We start from the raw sequence: 26,348 nt of genomic DNA, 5'->3' as shown, positions 1-26,348 counted from the left end.
GCACACTGAAATTGCCAATACTCATTGCTAGTGGGGATATGATTCAAGCTGTACTTCTATCCATTGCTGCTGGCAGTATAAACTGGTAAAACTTCTGGAAAGAAATTTAACAATACATTCCGACAACAATAAAAATATCCTAATCCTTTGACACACTTTTGGGATTTATCCTAGAGCAATAATCCAAATGAAAGAAAAAGTTACGTATGCACAGGAGACAAATGTCATAATATCTCCAATGGCCACTGCACCCAGCCCCCCAAAGAAGTATGCCACCTGACAACAGGGTAACGCTTAAGTAATTATTTAATAAAATAACTAAAAGAATAATTAATTATGGTAAATTAAATTGATGCTCTGTCATACAAATTTTAAAAACTGTAACTGTGATAGTTGTACCAACTTGGAAAAAAGTTTCATGGAAACGGAAATGATAAAACAAGCATACAAAGCGACACTTACACTGTGATTACAGTATAAATGATGTGCACATCTGAACGAGGACTGGAAGAAAACACTAGACAATGAACAAAGATGATTTCATGTGCTGGTAGGATTACTGAGGATTTACACAAGATCCAATCTTATTTTGAATGGCCCTCCCTTCAGACAAATATCAGACACAAAATGGTTAAATATACAAGCTTGAGAAAGTTTCTCAATCATTCCTCCCTGCACTAATCACATCCTTCTCAAATCAGTGAAAATCAAGCTCCTTTTAGGGGACACTTGTCTTATCTTTGAAAGCCTCACACAGATTCCTGTCTCTGCTGAGAGAAAGGCTCACAGCTCCTCTGCTGAGGCGTGGCTCTAATCCTCCACCCAATCCTTTATCCGTTCCTTTCCATGGGAGCCGGGGGTGAGGGAACTGGGAAGGGACAAACAGAACAGTGGCCCCAGGAAGTGATAAGAGAGGTAAGAGTCAAATGAAGGCAGGTGGTTTTAGCCCATGAGAGCCCCACCGCTCACAGCTCCATACTGCACCATCCCAAGGGGGTGTAAGGTCCACTACCTGTTTGCCCAGCTGCGCCCCATCCACCAGAATAGACTTCTCCTTTATCCGTTAGGAACAGACTATGGTCCTGACCACAGGCGACCTATCAGACGAACAGAGGGAAGGCTGATGAGAAGAAATCCTTGGAAGCCCAGTGTCCCGCTCAAGGGACCCAAAGCACGGGAGCATTCCCTACCACCCCTGAGCCCCGAGGGGGCCGGATCCAGGCAGGCTGCCCCACACAACCTCCACTTCTTATTCTTTCTCACTCCACTGCAGCCTGGTTTCTGCCTGCCCCTCCACTGACGCGGCTCTTGCTAAAGGAAAGGGCCAGATGTCCTGAGGAGAAGACCCAAGAGCACCTCCATCCCAGTCCATCCCTGAGGAACCACTCCCTCCTCCACAAGCCTTTCTCTTCCCCATCCCTCTCTTCTGCCTCTCCAGTAGCTTCCAATCTTGTTCCTTAGCTCAGCCCTACTGCTTACCCTTCAGTGTTGGAATCCTTCTCCAAGGTCTGTCTTCTGCCCTCTTCTCTCCTCCTCTTCACGCTCCCCTGGGAGGCTGCATCCGTTTCCAAGGCTTTCCCTCTCACCTCTACACTGCTATCTCCACTCCCAACAACTCTACTGAGTTCCAGACCTGCTTTTCTAACTGCCTAATGAAAAGCACCGTTTACTAAATGCTTATTATGCCAGGCACCGTGCTAAGTCAATAACCAAGAACACCTAATAAGAAACCGAATCTCAGAGAAGGGTGGTAACTTGCCCAAAGTCATCCAGTTAATATGTGGGGAAGCAGAGACTTGAATTCGCATCCATGGGACTTTCAAGTCTGTGCAAGAAGCACTACACTCCACTGCAAACTTAAAAGCAAATTCACTCTCTACCTCCTCCTCGCGTCTCCCTCCCACTCAACCCAAGCCTGCCCCTCCTCCAGGACTCACCCATCTGAGTTGAGAACATCAGCAGCCACTCATTTGCCGGTGGAGTCAGGCTCCACTCCTTCTGGCTCACTCCCTGGACCTCTTATCAAGCCCCAAATCTGGTCAATCCTCTTTACATGTCTCTCCACATGTCCCTTCTCCCCACGCCTTCCCAAGTGGCCTTCATCACCTCCTCCCCCAACCCTAGAAAACCCTGCATCGCTCACTCTCCACCTGTCTTCCAGCCTATGCCACAGCACTCCCCTGTAAGCATGCCAAACTCCAGCCACCCCGCATGCTCTCAGCAGTTAAAGTCTCCACCTGCCCCCTCCCCTCTGCCATGAAACCTTTCCCACCCTCCATCCCCGGCCTATCTGGTAGATGCCTCTGCCACCTCCTCCAGGATGCCTTCTCTCCCTTCCATTCCACCCCACGGACTTAACAATTCCCCTTTTGGTACTCTTATAGCACTTTCGAGATGCATTCACTTACGTATTTAAGGATTGATTTTAGCTATCTACCATGTGCCAGGCACTGCCCCCGGGGTGGGAATAAATGGTGAGCAAGATAAAGGCAGCCTGGAACACACACAGTGCCGGGACACACTCGGGCACAGCTAGTTTTTTAACCTGTCTTTCCCACTACAGTGTTATCCCCCCAAACATTATCAAACTTCATACCCCATGATCTACGATACATCCTGGCCTATAGTAGGCAGGTAATAATTTTTATAAAACATCTTATTAATTCATAAAATCCCTCTAACAAATTTGCCATCACCCCACCCAAATTTCACGCTTTCAGAAGTGCCCCAGGAGGCAGAATGAGGGGCTCTCAGCCCAAGCCTCTTACCTGGACCACCTGTCCACTGACGTCCTGCCTTCTATGGACTCTCTGACTTTCGCTAATGACTGAGGGCAATCTGGGTAGAAGCAAGACATATGGTCATAGTAAGCACTGTGGGGTTCTGGCCTCTCCTCTGTCACCCCTAACTGGTGGCCCCACACACGCATAATAACTATCAGGGAAACTCTCAAGGTCAAATAGCAGGCAGAGGTAGACCCAGGTGGGAAAGTAACACAAAACAAACAAAATCGCTTGGTGATTTTAATACGCTGCCAGAGTTGAGACTGGTGTTTAGACCCACCAGCATAATGCGAGGATCTAGAGAGAAACTTTTTTAAAGACAGACATAGAACTGAAACAGAGGAATTTTTGAAGTTAATCAATTTGGTTAAAAATAAAGAGTGAATCCAAAGAAAGTCCAGGTATCCCAATCAATGCTCATGCACCTGCCCTCCCACCAGGCTGATGCTCCCCCTGCGATGGAACAACACTCTCCACAGCTCTCTGGGGAGCGCTCACTGCTCCTCTCAGGCATGAGGAACCTTGCTTGGTACTGCTCGGTGGCTCTATCACACAGTAGTCACTCCGGAGATGTTTAATGCTCAACACAACTTGGGGAGGGGTAGTCCTTGTGGGAACTCACCTGTAAAGTTCATTTTCCGCCACCTTCCTTCCACATTGTCCGTAATAGCTGTTTGCCAGGCTGAAGACTAAAGAATACCACCACCAATGAAATCAGTTCTACAGGTGTGTGGAACCCAAGAATGTCAGGACTGGAAGGGGCTCTGGAAAGTGGTCTTAGTCCAACTGCTCACCCAACTGCCACTGGGTTTCCTTCTCCAATATTCCCAGCCAGTGCAGGCACACCTCCAGGCATGCTGGGGTGCAGACCTGCTGCGACAGACTGGGCCACCTGTACTTTCCCTCTGCTTCCCCTCTGGGCCCTCGTTCTGCCTCTCAGGAATTCCGTAAGAGGCGAGTACCTCCTGTGAAAGGCCTCAGCACCCCCATTCCTTGGACCTGTCAATAGGCTGCCCTCGAGGCCAAGTCCCCTCTGGAAAGAGTTCCTAAACACCACCTTGGCCTTTTCCTACAAAGCACCCCTAGCCAGAAAATGAAATGTGAAAAATTTAGTCGAGGTGGCTTTCCCTGGGATAACCACTTTTTTGGCGACGATCAGGGTTACCAAGGAGCCTGGACTCTGAAAGCCCCACCTCTTGGAGGAAGCGTTAGCAAACAGCCTTCTCTCAGTACAATAGAAAAAGCCGTCTACATACGCAGCCTGGCTCAGTGACTTCACGGCAAAGGGAGGCCTTGATGAGGCTGCCTGGTGTGCACTGTCACGTTTATAAATACCTGAGATTTCCCAAGAACCACAGAGTGCAGAAACAGAAGAGAGTCAGCAAGGTCTGCCCAACACAGCTCTCTTGAGCCATCCTACTGATTTGCTCCGGGAAATTCCAACAGCTTCACAAATCACATGTGGCTCAATCAAATGGTCAACTTCAGGCCCAATGGCAAGAAAGTGGTCCCCCCACCCTCCACCAATCTCCAACAGGTCAATTCACCTCCTCCATCATCTGTCAGGACCAGAGAGTGGGCTCTGGCACAGGAGACTTGTACACCTGTGTCTCCTGAGGTCTATCCAGAGGCAGTGGGACAGGTGAGAGCTCTAAAACACACTCGTCTCCCCTCGCTCAAATGAACACAACCGGGGTCAGTGCACTGATGCAGAGTCAGAGCATTTCTAACATGAGAGATCACTGCCCCATCCTCACGTTGTTACGCAGTGAGATTGGAAAGACTTACTCAAGGTACATAAGTTAGTGGCAGAGCGAGGAGCAGTCCCCAACTCCAACCCACTGCACCACATTGCCTCCATGACACACTGGGTTAGGGAAAAGCATCCTTAGTCTTTAAAGAAAGCTCTTCACGTGTCATTTCACACCATTTGAATTCTTCAGGAAAGTAAAAGCAATAGCCACTTCCTGCAATAGCCACTAGGATTTCTCAGTAAGGTGAAGAACAGGATCTACATTATACGACAGCACGTAGAATAAAAGGAGGTAAAAAGTATACACAGATGCATTTGCTTGCACATGCATTAAATCTCTTCGGAAGGATGAACTGGAAACTGTTAACACAAGTTGTCTACAGGAAGAGAAACCATGGTGCTGGGAGGACAGAGGTGGAAAGCAGAGTCTTCATCATATGTTCGACTGTGCCTCTAGGATTCTGAATTATGCAAACATGGTATCTATTCATAATAGAAAATTTTAATTTTTAAATAAGCAAGTAAGGGGGAAAGATGTTTAGAAGTCACTCTAAAGAAACTTACTGTTCTTTACAATCCTACCGAGGAAGCCAGATGGGCTATGTAGGGAACGCCTCTTGCAGGTTTTAAACGATGACCTTCTGAATATTTACCATGGAGGCTAGAGTTCAGGAGAAGGTCTGCGAATGCACTGGTTCTCAACATACTCCTTACTAAGGATCCCCTACTTTCTCCTATGATCCCCATCTTTCAAAAGATCTCGTCTACCAAATAAATGGCATTATGACTGCTATAATAATACACTTGCCCATTCGTATTCATCAGTGAATGATATAATTTCCAGACAACTTTTTACCTGCATGAAATATCTGGTTTATCTCAATGAGATGATGTGATTCTAGGCAAAATCAAAGAAAATGGACGATGTTGTTAGCTTATATTAGTAGCTGAAAACATGAGGTACTTTAAAATACTGAAAACTGATTCACATCCCCCATTACTATCTGCATAGACCCCTAAGGGCCTGGGAAGCAGTAAATACATAACATCGAAAGGGAATCTGGCTCTAGGTCCAACTACCAATTGGCAGGAAATACAGAGGACAGAGGATCATGTCAAACGGCACCACAGGGATGCATTCAACAAATTGCAGACTGGAAAATTCTGTAGCATAAACAACGTGACTTCATTAAATAAATATCAAGGAGAAAAGATTAAAACAGACTTAAAAGACTATAAAAGTCTTATCAACCAGTTGCCACGCCTAGACTTTCTCTGGCCCTTGATTCAAATAAATTTTTAAATTTAAAATAAAAATCTATTGACAGTTCGGAGACAAAAGGCAGTTTGAATGCTGACTACATATTTGATATTCAGGGATTATATTGTTAATTATTTTTAGGTGTGATGATGTATTTACTTTTTGGGGGGTCCTTATTTTTTAGATACGGATTGAAATATTCATAAATGAAATCAATAATCTGACGATTGTTCCCAATTTGCCGAGGGGGAAGGTGGGGGAAATGAGTAAAACAAGACCGTCATGTGCTGATGACGGCAGAAGCTGGCGACGGCCCACGGGGTGCATTATCCTATTCCAGCCACTTCTGTGTATGTCTACAATCGTTCCTAACAAAAGGTAAAAAGAAACGTCATGTGGCATCATACAGCCAATCAAGACTTCAATACTAACTGTAAAAGAATTCTGATATAAAATTAACTGAAAGAAGGCAGAACACAAAATATACACTGTGATCAAAATTATATAAAAAGATACTTGCATACAAATGAGGGAAGACGAAAAAAATGACAAGAAAGATTTGCCCAGTATGTACTTCTGGGTAATTCCACTTTATTTTAAAAAATGCTTCTTATTGTCCTCATACTATTCATTGACTAATGTCTATTTGTTAAAATATCATAAATAATTTCTAACATTTTTACAATCCAGTTTCAAATAATTGGAATAAAGCCTCCATCTTAAGGCTTTCATTGAATTTCTTCCCCAGACCACATTCTAGGCACTGTAGAGTGTCTCAGGCTATCTCAAGCGAGGAAACAAAGGTCATCACTCTGGGGCCAAAAAACAACACCCCTACTTAGCAGCAAATGACCTTTACCAAACGGGCTGAAAAATAATCTAGCCCAGATGGTTTCAAACAACATGCCTTTCAAGACTCCATCCTTGTTGTCGTTATGGTTTGGTTGATGTCATCAGATTCTTGAAAGTCAGAGGGAGCTTCCTCAGCCAATCACAGCAGAGAAAGCCAAGGGGAGAGCTTCACTTTTCTCTTCCTGGCTCCTGTGAAAGCCAAGCCGGGAATCTCTGTTGAGTTCCATCCCCCAAACTTTCGTCCCATCCTTGGTTTTAGAGGACAGCAGTGTGAATCCATGGCCACAGGCAGCAGGTGAAATCTGAAAGAGTTCCCATAAAGCATTCACTGACCTGGGACGTCCAGTTTTTCCAGCAATAAATGGCAGCTTGTTCACCCACTCCAAGAACACACACTATTAACACAGCAGCAAACACTTAAGGAACGTTTCCTATGTGCTAAGTGTTTGAGATGTACTGTCCCATTTCATCTTCACACTCACCCAAGGGTCTAGGTATCAGATCCTCCCCGTTCACGAAGACACAGTCTCACAGAGCAGTTAAATTGAAGATTACCTTAGTTTGAATCTTGGAAAGACCATGGGGTCTACAGCTGGCAGACTCTGACCAGCTGTGCGACCTGAGATGGACTGCTTGACCTCTCTGTGTCTGTTTCCCTCTATGTGAATTGGAGTTGAGAATAATATCTCTCTTATTGGGTTGTTGTGAGGACTAAATGAGTTAATAGAGCTAAAGCCCCTACAGTGAATAGAACCTGACTTAACGTGTAAGAGCGACGGCATATACTCACTATCATTACTGGTGGTAGCAGGAGGAGTATCCGGTAGAGGAGAAAATCGAGGCTCCTAGAGATTAAATAACTTTCCCGACACAGTCACACAGCTAATAAGTGGAGGCTGTCTGGTTCCAGAATGCACACTCGTGAGCCTCATGCTGCACTGTGACATTCTCAAACCCCTGCCATGAAGAAGCATTCATACCACAGCTACATCGAACGTGACACATTCACAGCCCAGTGGCTTTGTGGGGTGTTTCACCCACATGTGATGTTATCAATCCTCACCTTCACTGGCCGCGTGAGGAAACTGAGGATTAGGTGGGGCTGAAGCCAATCAAAGGCAGCCTGGCTTTAGAATTAACCCCCTTCGCATAAAACCCAGAGTGAGCACCTTCCCGTGTGGCCTGGGATAGGCCTAGTTTACACCTGATGTCCCAACGTTCACTCTCGAACAAACTGGATGACAAATTCTATGGTCACCCACATGAGCCCCCACTGTCTCTTAGCGGTTTACAGTTCATCACAGGCCTCCGGAGTCAATCTCAGAGACTACACGTAAATCTACTCCTGAGGAAAACGCCAGCTGACCACTAATAGTGAACAAAGATGAAGAATTTTGGGGGGCGGGGGGCGGTCCAGTGGTCCGCTTCCCAGTGGTTAAGTTTGGTGTGCTCTGCTTTGGTGGCCTGGGATCAGTTCTCTGGCGCAGACCTACACCACTTGTCAGTGGCCATGCTGGGGCGGCGACCCACATAGGAAATAGAGGAAGACTGGCACATGTGTTAGCTCAGGGTGACACTTCCTGTGCAAAAAACAAAGGAAAATAATTTTTTTTAATTCCAGCATTTCTGGAAGAAAGCTAGCTAAGTATTTCCTTTAAACTTGACTTGTTGGTGACTTGTTTAATCAAGTCATCCCAAAGTGACACATCCCTCCTTTTGCCCTGTGATATTTCCTCTCCTCACATTCACAGGGAACATATACACATGCACCCCTGTGTGAGTCAAAAAGCTCAGCTCCCTGGCCTTTGGGAACGGCTTGGGTCCACAGAAACGACCCACTGGGGAGGCAGGAGCCAGCCCCTGACCACACGGCAGGAAACATAGAAAAGAAGCGAGTCCACAGAGGATGCCCAGCACTCTATGCTTTCTCTCATTGCTTGTGGTAGCTGTTGATTCAACACTCAACAAATACTTGGTGAGCACCTACTGTGTTATTACATCTGCTAGTATGGGAAAAGGCTTCGAACAACACCTGACACAGAGTCAGCATTCAGTAATGTGCGCTATAATAATGTGCCAGCAGAGCACTTCCAACTATGGTGGAGTGAAGAAGTTAGTGAAGCTCTCACCAAAAAAGAACTACAAAAATGGACAAAATTATTTAAAAAACACCACTTCACGGCCTGGGAAATCAATAAAAGGCCAATAAACTGAGGAATTATTCACAGAAGACTGCGAGAACTACAGGTAAGAACAGCTGGAGTCTCCAGACTTCCTGTCTTGTGCTGTTCGTCCACCCCAGCTCAGTTAGCACAGAAGTTTGAACAGGGCAGGGCTGGCCATGAAAACCTTCAGCTTTGTTGCCAGAAAGGACAGACTTAAATTGGGTGCTGAAACTGGAGGATGCAAACTCAGGCCCAGCAGCAAACTAGTAGGAAACAAACAGGGAAAATGCACAACTCGAGGAGCCTGACTGCAATCCTGATTGGGGGCAAGAGGAGAGGCAGACCAGCCAGAAATTTGATGGGAAGATCCTAGAAAGGAGAGAGCCACAGAAGGCTCTGCACACACCCACGCCACCTGGGAAACAGCACGGATGGACAGAGGAGACCTGAGCACCAGTGGAAAGTAAAGATGAGGAGACTGGAAAACAGGCTGAATTTTGATGTGGTTCCAACCTACCCACAGAACCAAAGGTAGAGGGTAGAAACCTTAGAAGCTCAAGGTGTTTGAGCACAACCTCTGCCCAAATCATTGCCTGACCACAAAGGTATGGAGACAGGGGGAAACCCTCAAGCAGCCAGGCTAAAAAAACTAAAGGGACGGAGACAAAAAGGAAACCTGAGCAAAGACATCAGTAGCCATGGATAGCAGAGGAGGCTGAGACTATAGCTTAAGCCCCCAAAAATTGAAAAGAAAACAAAAAAAACCCAGGGGGAAAAATACCACAATCCAGAGTTGTTATATCATCAAAAATTCCAGTTTTTAACAAAAAAAATACAAGACATGCAAAGAAATAAGAAAGTGAGACCTGTACTGAAATTGGACTCATCAAGTACAAGGCAACAACAATCAGATTAACGACTCAGTTCTCTTCTGAAACTGTGGAGACCAGAAACCAGTAGAATGACATTTTCAAAGTGCTGAAAGACAGAAATTGTCAACCAAGCATTAATTCTATATCCCACAAAAACATACTTAAAAAAAATTGAAGATGGAATAAAGACATTCCCAACCAAAGACTGAGAGAAGTCACTGCTAGCAGACCTGTCTTAAGAAGTCCTTCAGGCTGAAGGGAAATGACAGCAGATGGTCACTAACAGTGACAAGAAGAAATGAAGAACATCAGTGAGAGTGATTATAAAGGTAAATATAAAACACTGCACAAATATATTTTGACTATCTTCATCCCTTAAGAGATTAAAAAGACAATTGCATAAAATAATAATCCTAAATTGCTTTGTCGGACTTAAAATGTATAAAGATGTGGTATATATCACAACAACCACACAAACGCGAGAGGAGGAAATGCAGCAATGTTGGAACAAAGTTAGTTTCCTCAGGATTAGGTCACTATTAACCTGAAGTAGATTGTGATAAATTAGGACACATATTTTAATCCCAAGAGCAACTACTAAACAAACAAAAAAAATATAGTAAAACACCAAACAAAGGAATTTAAAAGGTCCGCTAGAAAAATACCTATTAACCACAAAAGAGGGCCTCAAAGGAAGAGCAGAGAGATAAAAATGACATAAAGAAACAAAGAGCAAAACGGCAGATGTGATCCGACCACATCAGTAACTACATTCAAAGGACATGGATTGAGCAACGTCAGTGAAAATAGTGGAGCAACAAAAACACGGGGAAACTGTCAGAATCCACTTTTCAAAACTCTGACAAAGAACCAAAGACTTCAAGCAATCTGGGGGAGGTTTACTCCAGGAAAGCAGCTGACTCTCAGTCAGAACAGCAAGCTTGGTGGCATTTTAATCTGACCTATTCCCATCCACCTCTCCTCAGCTCTGCAGGAGCCCTCAACACCAACAGCTCACAATTTCAGTGGAAATCAGCAATCTGGCAGCCACGGGGGGAGGCAGAAAAGGATTGGAACAACTGCAAAGCCCCACTCCCAGAGAACTCGCATTTCATCTGTCTGGTGGTGCCCTGCAAGACCCCATTAACAAGGCTCTATTTTTCTGACCTGACGCAGATATCACCCAGAGCAAACAGCCTTTCCTCCCGGGGTGTCTGTTGAAAACAATGAGAGGCTAATAAAGAACATTCAAGCTGCCTGGGTGGTGCATAATAGTAGGAGCAAACAATATAGATTAACACTGAAACTATCAACCAAATTTACCTGACATCTCTAGAACGCTGCACCCAAACAACAGCAGGATACACATCCTTTTAGAACACACACAGAACATTCTCCAGGATAGACCATAGGCTAAGCAAAAAAAGAAAGTCTCAATACATTTAAAAGGACTGAAATTAAAATATGTTCTCTAACCACAACAGAATGAAATTGGAAATCCACAAATAAAGAAATTAGGAAAACCATCAATATTTGGGAAGTAAACACTTCTAAATAACTCCAGGGTGGAAGAAGAAATTCCAAAGAAAACTGAAAACTACTTGAAGGTAAATGAAGACAGAAGAAATACAACATATCCGAATTTATGGGTTGTAGCTAAATAGTGCCTAGAGACAAAATTATAATTTTAGCTTTAAACTTTAGTTTAAAGCTTGTAATGTAGCTTTCAATACCTACATGACAAAAGAAAAAAGACCTCAACAATAGCCAAACCTTCCACCTTAAGAAACTAGAAAGAGCAAACTAAACCGAAAGCAAGCAAAGAAGGGAAATACTAAAAATACAGCTAGAAATCAATCAAACAGAAAACGGAATATCAATAGTGAAAATCAATTCAACCAAAATTTGGTTCTCTCGAAACACAAATAAGTTGACAATTCTTCAGCTAGACTGGTAGATAGCTATAATCAATCCTTAAATACGAAAGTGAATGCATCTCGAAAGTGCTATAAGAGTACCAAAAGGGGAATTGTTAAGTCCGTGGGGTGGAATGGAAGGGAGAGAAGGCATCCTGGAGGAGGTGGCAGAGGCATCTACCAGATAGGCCGGGGATGGAGGGTGGGAAAGGTTTCATGGCAGAGGGGAGGGGGCAGGTGGAGACTTTAACTGCTGAGAGCATGCGGGGTGGCTGGAGTTTGGCATGCTTACAGGGGAGTGCTGTGGCATAGGCTGGAAGACAGGTGGAGAGTGAGCGATGCAGGGTTTTCTAGGGTTGGGGGAGGAGGTGATGAAGGCCACTTGGGAAGGCGTGGGGAGAAGGGACATGTGGAGAGACATGTAAAGAGGATTGACCAGATTTGGGGCTTGATAAGAGGTCCAGGGAGTGAGCCAGAAGGAGTGGAGCCTGACTCCACCGGCAAATGAGTGGCTGCTGATGTTCTCAACTCAGATGGGGGAGTCCTGGAGGAGGGGCAGGCTTGGGTTGAGTGGGAGGGAGACGCGAGGAGGAGGTAGAGAGTGAATTTGCTTTTAAGTTTGCAGTGGAGTGTAGTGCTTCTTGCACAGACTTGAAAGTCCCATGGATGCGAATTCAAGTCTCTGCTTCCCCACATATTAACTGGATGACTTTGGGCAAGTTACCACCCTTCTCTGAGATTCGGTTTCTTATTAGGTGTTCTTGGTTATTGACTTAGCACGGTGCCTGGCATAATAAGCATTTAGTAAACGGTGCTTTTCATTAGGCAGTTAGAAAAGCAGGTCTGGAACTCAGTAGAGTTGTTGGGAGTGGAGATAGCAGTGTAGAGGTGAGAGGGAAAGCCTTGGAAACGGATGCAGCCTCCCAGGGGAGCGTGAAGAGGAGGAGAGAAGAGGGCAGAAGACAGACCTTGGAGAAGGATTCCAACACTGAAGGGTAAGCAGTAGGGCTGAGCTAAGGAACAAGATTGGAAGCTACTGGAGAGGCAGAAGAGAGGGATGGGGAAGAGAAAGGCTTGTGGAGGAGGGAGTGGTTCCTCAGGGATGGACTGGGATGGAGGTGCTCTTGGGTCTTCTCCTCAGGACATCTGGCCCTTTCCTTTAGCAAGAGCCGCGTCAGTGGAGGGGCAGGCAGAAACCAGGCTGCAGTGGAGTGAGAAAGAATAAGAAGTGGAGGTTGTGTGGGGCAGCCTGCCTGGATCCGGCCCCCTCGGGGCTCAGGGGTGGTAGGGAATGCTCCCGTGCTTTGGGTCCCTTGAGCGGGACACTGGGCTTCCAAGGATTTCTTCTCATCAGCCTTCCCTCTGTTCGTCTGATAGGTCGCCTGTGGTCAGGACCATAGTCTGTTCCTAACGGATAAAGGAGAAGTCTATTCTGGTGGATGGGGCGCAGCTGGGCAAACAGGTAATGGACCTTACACCCCCTTGGGATGGTGCAGTATGGAGCTGTGAGCGGTGGGGCTCTCATGGGCTAAAACCACCTGCCTTCATTTGACTCTTACCTCTCTTATCACTTCCTGGGGCCACTGTTCTGTTTGTCCCTTCCCAGTTCCCTCACCCCCGGCTCCCATGGAAAGGAACAGATAAAGGATTGGGTGGAGGATTAGAGCCACCCCTCAGCAGAGGAGCTGTGAGCCTTTCTCTCAGCAGAGACAGGAAACTGTGTGAGGCTTTCAAAGATAAGACAAGTGCCCCCTAAAAGGAGCTTGATTTTCACTGATTTGAGAAGGATGTGATTGGTGCAGGGAGGAATGATTGAGAAACTTTCTCAAGCTTGTATATTTAACCATTTTGTGTCTGATATTTGTCTGAAGGGAGGGCCATTCAAAATAAGATTGGATCTTGTGTAAATCCTCAGTAATCCTACCAGCACATGAAATCATCTTTGTTCATTGTCTAGTGTTTTCTTCCAGTCCTCGTTCAGATGTGCACATCATTTATACTGTAATCACAGTGTAAGTGTCGCTTTGTATGCTTGTTTTATCATTTCCGTTTCCATGAAACTTTTTTCCAAGTTGGTACAACTATCACAGTTACAGTTTTTAAAATTTGTATGACAGAGCATCAATTTAATTTACCATAATTAATTATTCTTTTAGTTATTTTATTAAATAATTACTTAAGCGTTACCCTGTTGTCAGGTGGCATACTTCTTTGGGGGGCTGGGTGCAGTGGCCATTGGAGATATTATGACATTTGTCTCCTGTGCATACGTAACTTTTTCTTTCATTTGGATTATTGCTCTAGGATAAATCCCAAAAGCGTGTCAAAGGATTAGGATATTTTTATTGTTGTCGGAATGTATTGTTAATTTTCTTTCCAGAAGTTTTACCAGTTTATACTGCCAGCAGCAATGGATAGAAGTACAGCTTGAATCATATCCCCACTAGCAATGAGTATTGGCAATTTCAGTGTGCTAATTTCATTACTATGTCAGTTTTTTTCTTCTGTCAATTATTTTATTGAGGTCATATTGGCTTATAACATGGTGTAAATTTCAGGCATATTTTACTACATCTCAGTTTCTATATCCGCTGCATCGTGTTCACCACCAATAGTCTAGTTTTTATCTGTTGCCATACATTGGTGCACCTTTCCCCCTTTTGCCCTCTCCCCACCCCCTTCCTCTCTGGCAACCACTGGTCTGTTCTCCTTCTCCATGTATTTATCTTCCACACATGAGTGAAATCATACAGAGTTTGTCTTTCTCTGTCTGGCTTATTTCGCTTAGCATAATAGCCTCAGGGGCCATCCATGTTGTCACAAATGGCACAATTTTCTCTTTTATATGGCTGAGTAGTATTCCATTATCTATATACATAGCACATCTTCTTTATCCATTCCTCCATTGATGGGCACTTGGGTTGCTTCCACGTCTTGGTTATTGTGAATAATGCTATGACGAACATAGGGATGCATGAATCTGTTTGAATTGTTGATTTCCTGTTCTTTGGATAAATACCCAGTAGTGGGATAGCTGGATCATATGGTATTTCTATTTTTAATTTTTTGAGAAATCTCCATACTGTTTTCCGTAGTGGCTGCACCAGTTTGCATTGCCACCAGCAGTGTACGAGGGTTCCCTCTTCTCCACATCCTCTCCAACATTTGTTATTTCTTGTCTTGTTATTTATAGCCATTCTGACGGGTGTGAGGTGATATCTCATTGTAGTTTTGATTTGCATTTCCCTAATAATTAGTGGTGTTGAACATCTTTTCATGTGCCTGTTGGCCCTCTGTATATCTTCTTTGGAAAAATGTCTGTTCATATCCTCTGCTCATTTTTTAATCGGGTGGCTTGGTTTTTTGTTGTTGCGTTATATGAGTTCTTTATATATTTTAGAAATTGATTCCTTGTCTGATACATGATTTGCAGATATTTTCTCCCCATTGGTGGGCTGTCTTTTCATTTTGTTCATGGTTCCCTTTGCCTTGCAGAAGCTTTTTAGTTGGATGTAGTCCTATTTGTTTATTTTTTCTTTTGTTTCCCTTGCCTGAGTAGACATAGTATTCAAAAAGATACTGCTAAGACTGATGTCAGAGAGTGTACTGCCTGTATTTTCTTCTAAGAGTTTTATGGTTTCAGCTCTTACATTCAAGGCTTTAATCCATTTTGAGTTAATTTTTGTGTGTGGTGCGAGATAATGATCTGCTTTCATTCCTTTGCACATGGCTGCCCAGTTTTCCCAGCACCTTTTATTTATTTATTTATTTATTTATTTGTTTGTTTGTTTGTTTGTTTATTTTTGTGAGTCAGACCAGCCCTGAGCTAACATCCAATGCCAATCCTCCTCTTTTTGCTGAGGAATATCGCCCCTGGGCTAACATCTGTGCCCATCTTCCTCTACTTGATATGGGACGCCGCCACAGCGTGGCTTGACAAGCAGTGCGTTGGTGCGTGCCTGGGATCCGCACCCCGGGCCACCGCAGTGGAGCACGCGCACTTAACCGCTGTGCCACCTGGCCGGCCCGGAACACCTTTTATTGAAGAGACTTTCTTTTCTCTATTATATGTTGTTGGCTCCTTTGTGAAAGGTTAGAGGTCCATAGACGTGTGGTTTTTTTATCTGTGCTTTCAATTTTGTTCCATTGATTTGTGTGTCTGTTTTTCTGCTGTTTTGATTACTGTAGCTTTGTAATATATTTTGAAGTGAGGGATTGTGATACCTCCAGCTTTGTTCTTTTGTTCTTTTTTTTCTCAGGATTGCTTTGGCTATTTGGGGTCTTTTGTTGTTCCTTATATTTTAGGATTCTATGTTCTATTTCCGTGAAGAATGTCATTGGGATTCTGTCTCCATCCTGGTGACCTGGGGAAGCATGGCCTCCTGCCTGTGCCCTCGAAGAAAGCCTCCCCCTCACTCCTGCCACCACCTCCAGCCAGTCGGGAGCCATGGGCCAGGTGATCCTCACCTGCACACGTGTCCCCACCTTGGGGCTGGAGCTGACCCTGTTAGCTTCACACCATCTCTCCCTAACCATGCGACCGCCCAGAACCTGAGCTTCCTGGCTGTCAGACCTGCAGAAAGCCCCCCAGAGGACCCTCAGCTGGAGCTGCAGCCCGCTCTCCTCCACCCACACCCTCATGCCTGTTGGACTGCGCCACCCACCAAGGAGAATCAGGGCATTGTTGGGTCCACCCATCCTGCCTGCACTGGCTTGCCCACGTCCTCCTCATCCCCAGCCCACCCGTGGTACCCCACAGACAGGCAGAGTCACCAGGAATTGCCGAAGCTCTTTACATGGAACCAGGAAAGTCGATCCAGGGCTGGGAGAGGAAGGGCAGTGGGGGTGGCAGGAGGGGAGAGCAGCCCAGACCCCAGAGGCAGGAGCTCCGTCCATGTCCTGCAGGAAAGAGGTTCTGGTGGTGCCGCCCTGGGGCTGCTGTGGAGCTCTGGTGCCCCCGCCCTAGAAAGGAGGGAGGGTGGGTGAGTCCAGGACAAGGGGAGGTGGGAGGGGCAGACATGGGGCTCTCAGGGCTGCAGGGTGGGGGCAGATGTCGGGTTGCCAAGGGAGTCAGGTGCAAAGCTCTCAGGGGTGCTGCGTGGGGGCAGGATCCCACTACCACCAGGTGCATCGGTATGGTAGGGGACAGGCCCTAGCCCGTTGTTCCTGAGTTACACAGACATTTAGACAAAAGAAGAGAGTCCCTAAATGCCTCGGGAATGATGCTCGGGGACAGACATCCCAAGTGAGGATCCAGTCCCAGAGGGGATCTCAGAGCGGACAAATCAGACAGAGGTCCCTCCTGTCGGCAGCTTGGGGGGCCCCGGTGCTCTTGACATCCCACTGAACCCAGGACTCTTGTTTGCTTTAAGGGTCACTTACCCTAGTCACCTTCAGGAATGCAGCTTTCTGTAGAAACCAAGGAGAATTCAGGAGTGAGAAGATGCCCTGGACAAGGACACAGACCTCATCACTGCCGCAGCTCAGACACCGACAGTGAAGACCCAGAGTGGGGCCCTGACATCCCTGTGCCATGTCACAGTGCTGATGTCTCCCCCGTGGAGGGGATGGGCGAGGAGGCGGGAGGGTCATGGGGGACAAGGAGGGACACGAGGGACACAGTGTGAAGTGAGGAACCTGGAGGAAACACAGGGAGGCACACTGGGGACAGTGGGGAATGCAGAGTGGACCCAGGGAACATGGGCAGAATTGTCTGCTCACACAACTGGACAGGCGTGAAGCTGTTCTGTGGCAATCCCTGTGCGGCAGGAATTTCTTCAGGGCTTCCAGGTTCAAGTCGGGATTTCTGCCTGCAGGTGAGGTGACCAGGTTAGCCCGGGCTGTCAGGAATCAGACTCCGGGAGGAGATGGCCCCTCCCAGCACTTGGGGGGCTTTGCCCTGGAGCAGCAGAGGCCGGGAGTGGAGGGCTCAGCCTGAAGGTGGGTGCAGAACAGGCACAGAGTAGACAAGCCACCACCCAGCTGACAGGTTGCCAGGAAGGGGGATAGCCATGGGGATACCCAGAGCCACTGAAAGCCCCTGGGGTCCCGGGCCCACTCCCAAAGCCGACCTGCAGGGTCACACCCCTGACCTAGAAGAACCTCGTGACCTGAAGGAACCATGCTACCATCTGGCCAGAGAAATCTTGGACTTCCCCCCACCCTGGAGGGTCACTGCCCCGAGAAGGCCTCTCTCAGCAACAGCACACTCCCCCACGCTGACCTGGCCCCACCACCAGGCCCCAGGAAGTCGCACTTTACAGCTGTGGCCCCATCCACCTTGTGAGTGGTCAGGTCACCGAGGGAGCACGGACTGGCCGCCCCAGGACAGCAAACCATGCCAGGCCCAGAAAGACAGCCACAGGGAGTTCATATTTCCCAGATCCAGGGCTGAAACCAGTTCTACTGGCTTCTGGAAGCGGAGACTGTGGGGCTGGGTCAGGAGAGGCGGATCTCAGAGGACCCGGACAGCAGCCTGTTACCCATGAGTTTTCCCATGCAGATCAGTTTCCCTTGAAGCTGGCCCTCGCAGTAAAAGATGTGGTGGTCCTTCACTGACAGCTCCCGGGTGTCCATATGCCCTTGCCCCCATCTGTGGACAGACGGAGAGAAAATGGGTCTTGAGTGTCTTCATTCCTGGAGAAAATATTCGAGACCACATTAGGGAACATTTGGTGCCTCTCAGTTCCACCCTCGTGGCACTGCTCCCCCTTCCTGGAAAACAGGAGGCAGGAGAAGCTGCACTCGAGAAACATTCTTGAGGCAACCTGAGCTCACCTGGCACATGGGCTTCTGCCCTGGTGTCCCCACAAATTCCACTGTCACCCCCCACCGCCTGGGACTCTGTCCCTTCAAGGTCGGGGGACATTCATTTTACCCACATGCCAAACTGGGATGGGAAGAGGCACCAGGAGGGTCTGCTCTGGGCCACCCCACAGCCTGGGGAGGGGGAGAGGGAGGAGAGAGCTGGACCCTAGGAGGAGGGACACTCACATGAAGGTGAAAATGGCCTCCACGTCTCCACCATCCAGGACAGTAACCATCAAAGGGGACACCTTCCTGGGCCTCTTCTCCTTAGGTAGGTCCTTTTCAACCACCATGGCCTTCACATACCATGTCCCTGTGATCTGAGCAGGGTGGGGGCCGTGAACCCAGCAAGGGCACGGCCCAGATTCTCCTCCTCACCCCCCCTGCCTGCCTCCCTGGTGCGCAGGCTGCAGCCATCCCCAGACATCCCCAGCACCCCGGCTGCAGTCCTCCACAGGCCGGCTTGGTTCCACACATCCGCACCCCAGGGCTCGGTCAGAACAAGCCCAGCACTCAGGGCTCCCAGCCCTAAACAGAGGCAGGGCTGTCTGAGACCCCACGAATCTCTTCTCTGCTGGGACCAGGCCACAGCTCCCTATGAGTCCACACTTCACAGGATCCTCAGTGCCTTTGGGGTCCCCAGGAGGTCAGTTCAACAGTCCCTGAGCTGAACCTGCTCCCCTGCTTCAGCCTCTGTGCTCAAGGAGCTGCACTATCTGAAAACACAAGAACAGAGCCCTCCTGCCCCCTCTGACCGCTGTCTGCAGGGAGCACAGGGTCAGAACTTCGACCCTGAATGACACCTCCTAGGACAGGGCCCCTGGTCACTGCGCACTCACAGCCAGTCACCATCTTTCCCCTACACCCATCCTCCCCGCCCCTCCCCAGGCTCACACCCTGTCTCACCAAGGGGAAGAACAGGGGGTCCTGGGTCTGCAGGGCCGTGATCGGGCCGAGGGTGGTGGGCAAGAACAGAACCTTCATCTCCAGGGCTCTGCGCTCACAGCCCCCAGCAGGTCACTGGGCATCTGGAGGAGGCTGTGCGGGCCCCTCACAGGGCTGCCCTTTATACCCAGCTCAGCTCCTGCCCGTGAACACTTGGCACAGACCACACCCCTCCCACCCAGCATCCTGGCCAGTCCTGCATCAGGGAAGGTGGACTGTCATGATTGTTGGAACCTGACGAGTGAGAGTTAAGTGCCAACCACATAATAAGACTGATCCTGCCATCCCGTTTGCACCTCAAAGGGCGCTCACTCCAGGTGAGCCATCTGGAGGAGGATGTTATCAGAATGGGCAGGTGTGCGTGTCTGCACTACGGTCACAGAGGGAAGGCCAAGGGCTTGCTTCCCTCCCTCCCACCCCTGCTCCTCCCAGGAGCCCAGGATTGGACCCTCAGCAAGTTCTCTGGACACGGGCCCCCGCCAGCTGCTGAGGGGAGAGGGCCTGAGCTTTAGAACCAAAGAGACACGGCATGCGATCAGCCGAGTCCCACAGGCTGCCCAGAGCCCAGGCTCTCACCACCCTGGGGCCCCTGCATTTGCTCCTCCAGGGACTGGGATGCTCACCCAGATCTTCCTGGGGTGGGGGCACTCTTTTAGGACTCGGGATGAGTTGAAATATCACCTCCTCAGAGGGGCCTCCCCAGGCCACAGGAGGGAGCGCTATGGCTACCCTACCCCTTCATTCTGGACCCCGGGGCCGGGCTGTGTTTCCCAGGGAGCACTCGTTACTCTCCGGATTGGCTGCTCATTTCTTCACACGCGTGTTCACCGCCCGCCTCCCCTGTTAGAATTTAAGTTCCCCAAAGGTAGAGGCTTGATTCCTGTCTCACAAGGGCGATGCCACTGTATGGGGAGCTCCTCCCACATGCTCGGTGCTCTCAGACCTCTCTCTGTTCCCTCAGGAGTAAACCAGTTACTGAGTCTCTCGGAGCCTCAGAGCATTCCTCTCCGACAGGGGACCCACAACTTCTATCGCTTTGATCTCCGTGAGGCTCTGCTGGGACGACGTGTGAAGCCCGCTCCCTTGGCAGGTACAAGGCTCCGTGAACGAGGGCTCCTCCCCTCCTTCTGCCTGGAGTGCGGCCCGGGACCAGGTTCCATCAGAGCCTGTCCAAGACCACACTTGTGCAACTGCCTTAACTTCCATTCTTGCAGAACCCCGACTCTCCAGAGCGCTTTCACCTCCCTCCTCAGCCTTGACCCCCCTCCGTGTCCCTCAAGACAGGCCTCAAATCTCATTCCCTTTGGATAAATGGGCCGAGTGAGGCACAAAGAGGCCACGTGCAGGGCTGTGCTCAGAGTTCATGGCTGAGCGTCTCTGGGCACCAGGCTCTGCTGGCCTCAGCCCCGCTGCCTCCTGAGCGAGAACTTGGCCTTCTCCCTCCCTGACCCTGTAGTTCCTGGGCTTGAATCATCTTCCCTGAGACCCACAGCTGACCCAGAGCCTGTCCGCAGGGGCTGGGCCACACAAGGGCACCTTTGTGCCTCTCTGGCCCGGGATTGGACACCACCGTGTGTCGCTCATCCCCAAGTACTCCCTGAATAATCATCATGAGCGCTCCCTAATAAGCCCTGGGGGATTGCACTGAGGGTGCGGGCATGACCCAGTGATTAACTCCCAGCTCGGAAGGTGCTGCTGAGCAGAGAGCCTGCCCTCCTGGGAGTGGGACAGGGCGAGGCCAGTGTACTTTAGGACCAGAGGTTAGTAAACGTGCTGGAGCCTCTGTATCAGTGTGAGAGCTCTTCCTGTCCCTGTTCTTGTTGACTGTACCGCAGAGACCTGGTATTTCCCTTATTATATGGAGTCACTGAAAGAAGCATCTTGTGACATTGACAAATGTAGTTCGTTCCTCGAAAAAGATGGTGGAAGACATGCAGAGATCATTGAGAGTCCAGGCGACCCCGTGAACCCTATACTTGGTGCGATTGGAACTCTCCAGGGGCTGCCCATCATCCACCATCTTGCCCTGTGCCCCAGCAGGTGAACTCTACAGAGTTCTCCAACGGTGTTCCCTTTGGATACTGGATGTGTTCAACTGGTGGTAGACACCACTGGGAGACACCGGGGCAGGAGGAGTGAGCTATCCCTGCCCCCGAACCCCATGCCCTGAGGCATTTCTCTGGATGGCTGCATCCCTTTCCGATGGGAGACCCTCACACCAGCCACACCATGAGGACTGCCCCTACTCCACAGCTCTAGCTCTCACCACTTGTGCTGACACTTCGCAACTTGTCCTTTGAATCTCAGAGTGGTCTCAGCTTCTCAGTGCTGCTACTTCTCAGGTGCCTCACTAAAGGGGACAAAGTCTGGGCTTTCCTTGGCATTTGGGGGCAAGATGGTCTTGATGGCCCCACCAAACAAACACCAAGTCTAGAGGGCATGCTGGCTGGGACTGAGGGGCATGTGGAAGGGGTAGGAGAGGAGTCAACGTGAATACCGATTAAGGCCGCAAGACCAACTGGAAAATGGGGACTGTAGCTTGTTCCACTAACCGTCTATTTTCATTATTTTAGAGATCATGGTCAGCTCCCACCCTGAAGCCTCAGTTCCAGAATTTGCCAGAACGGCTTGGATTTGGAGCACGAGTGCATCAGTGCAGTGCAAGGGGTGGACTGTGGTTGACAGAGCTGATGACCCACCCCCTCAGCCCAACTGCAGCTGCTGTTCCTGCACACTGACAGGTTCCCAGCTTCCCACCTCAGTGCCCGCACCCTCTGTTCTTCTCTGCTTCCCCTGACACACGTGGTGAAAGCAGATGTGCAGGTGAATTCACACACCACGTCACTAGAGATGGTAACTGATGGGCTAAATGTCCTAAGCTTTTTGTTCTCCATGGGGCAGTCTGAGATGTTTCCACCCTCTTTAATGGAGGGTCTTCAGGAAGACTGAGTCTGAGTGGCCCTGATGGTGACCTTCTCATTAACATACTCTTTATTGGATATTCTGCCTTCCCCATCTCACTTGATCACAGACTTCTGCTTCTAGGACTCTGGGAGAATGAAAGTCTGTGTTTTAGTCAGCTGGTTTGTGGCACTTAGGTACAGCAGCCCAAGGGAACTCATACGAGCCCTAACATATTAATGATTATATCAAATAGAAATGGACTAAATAGAAAAATTAGAAGACAGGGATTGGCAGAGTAGATTAGACACCTTGATACAACCATATGCTGTCTTCAAAATCTTACTTTGACAGAGGCAAGTTGGAAGTAAAAGCATAGAATACAGAAAATAAACAAAATAAGAAGGGAATTATGGTGCCAGTTATCAATGGATTGCCTCTGTATAACAACATCAGTGTGTTGCCCTCCATTGTCTGTTCTGCAATAATGGAGCTGGACCCAATAGGCATGTCTCTTTTGCACCTGGCAGGGCTTAAGCTTTGTTAGAGAAGGTTTGGGACAAAGGGCCTTCCTTCCTAATTCCGGGGTGCTTCCATTCCTTCCTTTCACTTTCTCCTGCGGCACAAGCAGCCGTGGCACAATTCAGGGGTGTCCACAGGGGCTCATCCACAGTGGGTGATCCACGTTGGGTTCAGTGGATCCCCTTGGATGGCTTCCTAGGGAGATTCAGCAGCACCCCCACAAGTGGAATCCCAGTGAATCTTATAGCATCCCAGCCTCAGCCCACCTGCCCCTGGGAGGGCACAGGCTTTCCTATTTGCCTGCCGTTCCCTACCTGCTGAGCTCTGCCCTGACCAGGGACCAGTACTGGCCTTGGGAAGCATGACGGTCTTCTGCCCCATCCCTGTGCTGCGATCATTCCTTCTCCAACAAGGCCTGAACACAGTCTTGGCGAGGGGGTCTCCTCCCAAATTTGTTTCTTTCTTAACTACTCTACTGTAATTCTGGGCTATTCTCTATAGTTCTCTTTGAACATTTATAGGTAATTGTTCATTATATAAACTATCCCTGCTCAATCAATTGATTGGTTTCCTTGTCCTGATTGAACACTGATTCTCATAATTATACATTATTTTACAGGGTTTTAGTGCTAAGGGGAAAAATCAAAGGCGAACAAGTTGGATAGGGAGCGTCAGGGCAAGGGGGTAGTTTGTATTTTAAATGACATGGTCGATACAGCGTCACCAAGATGACATTTGAACACAGAATTAAAGACAGTGTAGAAAATGAGGCATGAAATCATCATGTGGAGGAGGACTCCAAGTGGAAGGAACAAACAGTGCAAGTCTTCAGGTGGGAGAGTGCCTGGCATGTACCAGGAGCACAGTGGATGGCAGAGGGACTGGAGCAAATGATACAGGAGACGACTGGCCAAAGATGATGTCAGAGAGAGGGTGGGACCGATTGTGTTGGGCTTGTAGTCCATCATAAGGACTTCAACTTTGACCCTGAGAGAAATGGAGAACCCCTGGAGAGATTTTACAATGTCAGCGTGTGATTATTGGTTTTAAAGGGTCACTCCAATTGCTGCCTTGAGGATAGATTAGGGGAGACCAATATAGAGGCAGAGAAAAGTTAGACAGCTACTGCAATAATCCAGGCCAGAACAATGACGCAATGTGGTGTACCCAGCCATCAGGGAGTAACAGAGTATGGACTTACATTCCAACACAAACAAAGAAAAGGCTGGTCAAAATACGTGATATGATTGTTTCACTAATGACCAGTGTACATATGCAGTGGGTGAAAGTCCACAAGGGCAGAAAAAAACAACCTTCGTGTAAAGAAAACTTTTAAGCAATTGAAAGTTAAACTACCCCCAACAATCACAGATTATAGAATTAGCTTAGATGCCAAGACAATGAGGAAGGAATAATCTTTCAACAAGTAGTGCTGGGACAACTGGAGCTCCACATGTGAAATAATAAAGGTGAACCCCTACCTCACACCGCATACAAAAATGTTACATCTTCTTACAATCAAAGATGTAAATGTAAGACCTAAAACTGTAAAGCTCTTAGAAGGAAACATGGCCCTGGATTAGGCAATCGTTTCTTACGTGTGGCACCCAAAGTGTAGGGAACCCAAGGGAAAACAGATCACTTAAACTTCACCAAAAGGAGTGCTTGAGTGTGTCAAAAGACGCTATCAAGAATGTGAAAAGACAGATCACGAAAGGGGAGAATGTATTTGCAAATCGTTACATGTTTGATAAGGATCTACTATTGAGAATATATAATATAGTCTTACTTCTCAACAATAAAAATACACATGGCCCAATGAAAAATGGGCAATGCATTTGGATAGGCATTTCTCCACAGGAAATAGATGCCTGTCTGGTGTTGTGGTGTCCCGGCCTGAGGCGGCAGTTCCTGTGCTGGCCGTCAGGTGGCAGCCTCCTGTGTCCGTGGTGCCCACTGAGCTTTGCTGGAGCAACTGGAGAAAGGAGGAGTCATGCAGAAGTCATGCCAACCCTCCCCTACCTCAGGACCCACTTGCACCTCCTATTACTAGCGTTCATCTCCACCATCGGAGCAGGTCAAAAGCAGGAAGGAGGGATCCAAGATGCCCCTATTTGTTCATTCAGCAGCTATGTGCCAAGCCCTCACCCTGGGCCAGGAGCCCTGGTGGGCCCAAGGGTGGTGCTGAAATCTACCCAGCGGTCCCTGCCCACCAGGAGCTCAGTCTGCAGAGAGATGGACGAAAACACAAAATCAGAGACACGTGAAAGAGAAGAGCATGAACTGGAATGAAACTAAAGAGAGTCCTGCAGGGAGGGCTGGGGTCTCACTGGGTAGGAGGGTCTGAAAGGCCTGACTGAGGTGACATTTGCTGTGACCAGAATGACAGGAGGAGCCAGCCCTGCACTCACCTGTGATCAGCGTGCCAGGGAGAGGGCACTGCTGGTGCGGAGACACGCAGGCAGAAACGAGTTTGGCCAGAGGAGGTTAGAGAGGTGGGCACTGTGGCTGCAGAGAGCCTGGAGGGGAGAGGAGGGAGGGGGCAGGCCAGACCCGGGAACTGGGAGATGGTGTGAGTTGTCTGCTTCTCTCTGACAACTAACTCTGCTCCCCACCCTGCATCTTTAAACCACAAATATTCCCTCTCTCCCCATCTCTGTGGACCAGGAATCCTGCACAACTGAGCTGGAGCCTCTGCTCATGGCGTCATCCAGGTTGGGGCTGTGGCCTCCACTGAGGCTGGACCAGGGTGAGATGTGCTGTCAAGCTAACTACCATGGGCGTGGTCAGGATCAGCTGGACTGAGAGCAGAGCTCCTTTCTGTCTGTTGGCCAGGGCTCTCCCTCGGTTGTCTCCTGTGTGCGCCTCTGCCTAGGGGAGCTCAGCACGTCCGTGTGTGTCCCCAGGTCCAGGGTAAGACAGACTGAGACAGGGAAACAAGAGGAGAGGGAAGAGGGAACACAAGAGAGCGAGTGAGAGGGAACGACGGCCTCGGTGATGGAATCTGGGAAGTGACGTCCTGTCACTTGTGCTGGGTCTGCTGGTCAGAAGCCAGTCCCTAAGCAGTCAGTGGTCCACAGGGACGTGTAGAACAGGCAGGGAGATCATCCCTGCAAGAGCACGCTGACCTTGACTCGAGGGTCCTGGTGGTGAAAGGCTCCCTTCCTACCTGGGCTCATCCTGCGTTGAGCTCACATCCTCTTCCCAGGGAGTGTTGCTCCTCGGGGCCCAGGTGTGCTCTCCCGGGTTCCCTGGGCTCCTGTCTCCTCTAGGAGGGAGATGTACACTGAGGGGCTGAGGCCAGAGCAAGCAGGGACCACTCCCCCCTCCCAGCTCATTTGCTTCCTTCCCCAGGAGGGCCGACTCCTCACGAGCCTCTCCTCACTGCTCACCATCTTCTCTGCCCTGAGAGCACCTCGTTCAGCCTCAGAAGAAGACCTAGGGAGAAGTTTCCAGGTGGGAAGGCCTCTCTCCATGGGAGCCCCAGAGTGGACAGGGACCTTCCACAGGGCTGGGCATTGTCCCGTCGGTCAACTTGGACTTGCTGGGAGGCAGCAACCCCTGGGGCAGG

At 48.8% G+C, this 26,348-nt stretch overlaps 1 protein-coding gene and 1 long non-coding RNA gene across 11 annotated transcripts in view; one reads left to right on the top strand and one right to left on the bottom strand.

The window, feature by feature from the left end:
- The window catches only part of LOC147911205 (uncharacterized), a 32,543-nt gene extending 13,767 nt beyond the window's left edge, over positions 1-18,776 (bottom strand). Inside the window, exons 1-7 of one of the 9 annotated variants that reach the window (XR_015551434.1) lie at positions 18,596-18,776; positions 18,085-18,194; positions 16,985-17,412; positions 16,376-16,564; positions 6,705-6,951; positions 2,769-2,838; positions 1,013-1,097 (exon numbers count right to left, since the gene is read on the bottom strand). Coding sequence is in view for 2 of the 9 variants with exons in the window: in XM_087428428.1 (XP_087284554.1) it covers positions 6,781-6,951; positions 16,376-16,564; positions 16,985-17,412; positions 18,085-18,194; positions 18,596-18,702 (1,005 nt within the window). In the remaining 7 variants the exon portion in view is untranslated. The other 8 variants (XR_015551435.1, XR_015551437.1, XR_015551438.1 and 5 more) reach the window with 8 other exon arrangements.
- Positions 18,777-19,715: 939 nt separating this feature from the next.
- Positions 19,716-26,338, top strand: LOC147911204 (uncharacterized). Of its 2 annotated transcripts, XR_015551444.1 has the most exons (4): positions 19,716-20,444; positions 21,928-25,272; positions 25,445-25,526; positions 26,132-26,338. It is a non-coding gene; the product is annotated as an uncharacterized LOC147911204 (long non-coding RNA). The 2 variants fall into 2 exon arrangements; XR_015551443.1 differs by having other exon boundaries at positions 25,445-26,338.
- Positions 26,339-26,348: the final 10 nt, after the last annotated feature.

The sequence above is a fragment of the Ceratotherium simum genome, unplaced genomic scaffold (assembly GCF_057802395.1).
Source record: "Ceratotherium simum simum isolate JZ-2026a unplaced genomic scaffold, ASM5780239v1 HiC_scaffold_47, whole genome shotgun sequence".
In the NCBI taxonomy this organism is placed as follows: Eukaryota; Metazoa; Chordata; class Mammalia; order Perissodactyla; family Rhinocerotidae; genus Ceratotherium; species Ceratotherium simum.
Note: the sequence above shows the minus strand (reverse complement) of the source record. Positions and strands in the feature narration are given on the sequence as shown.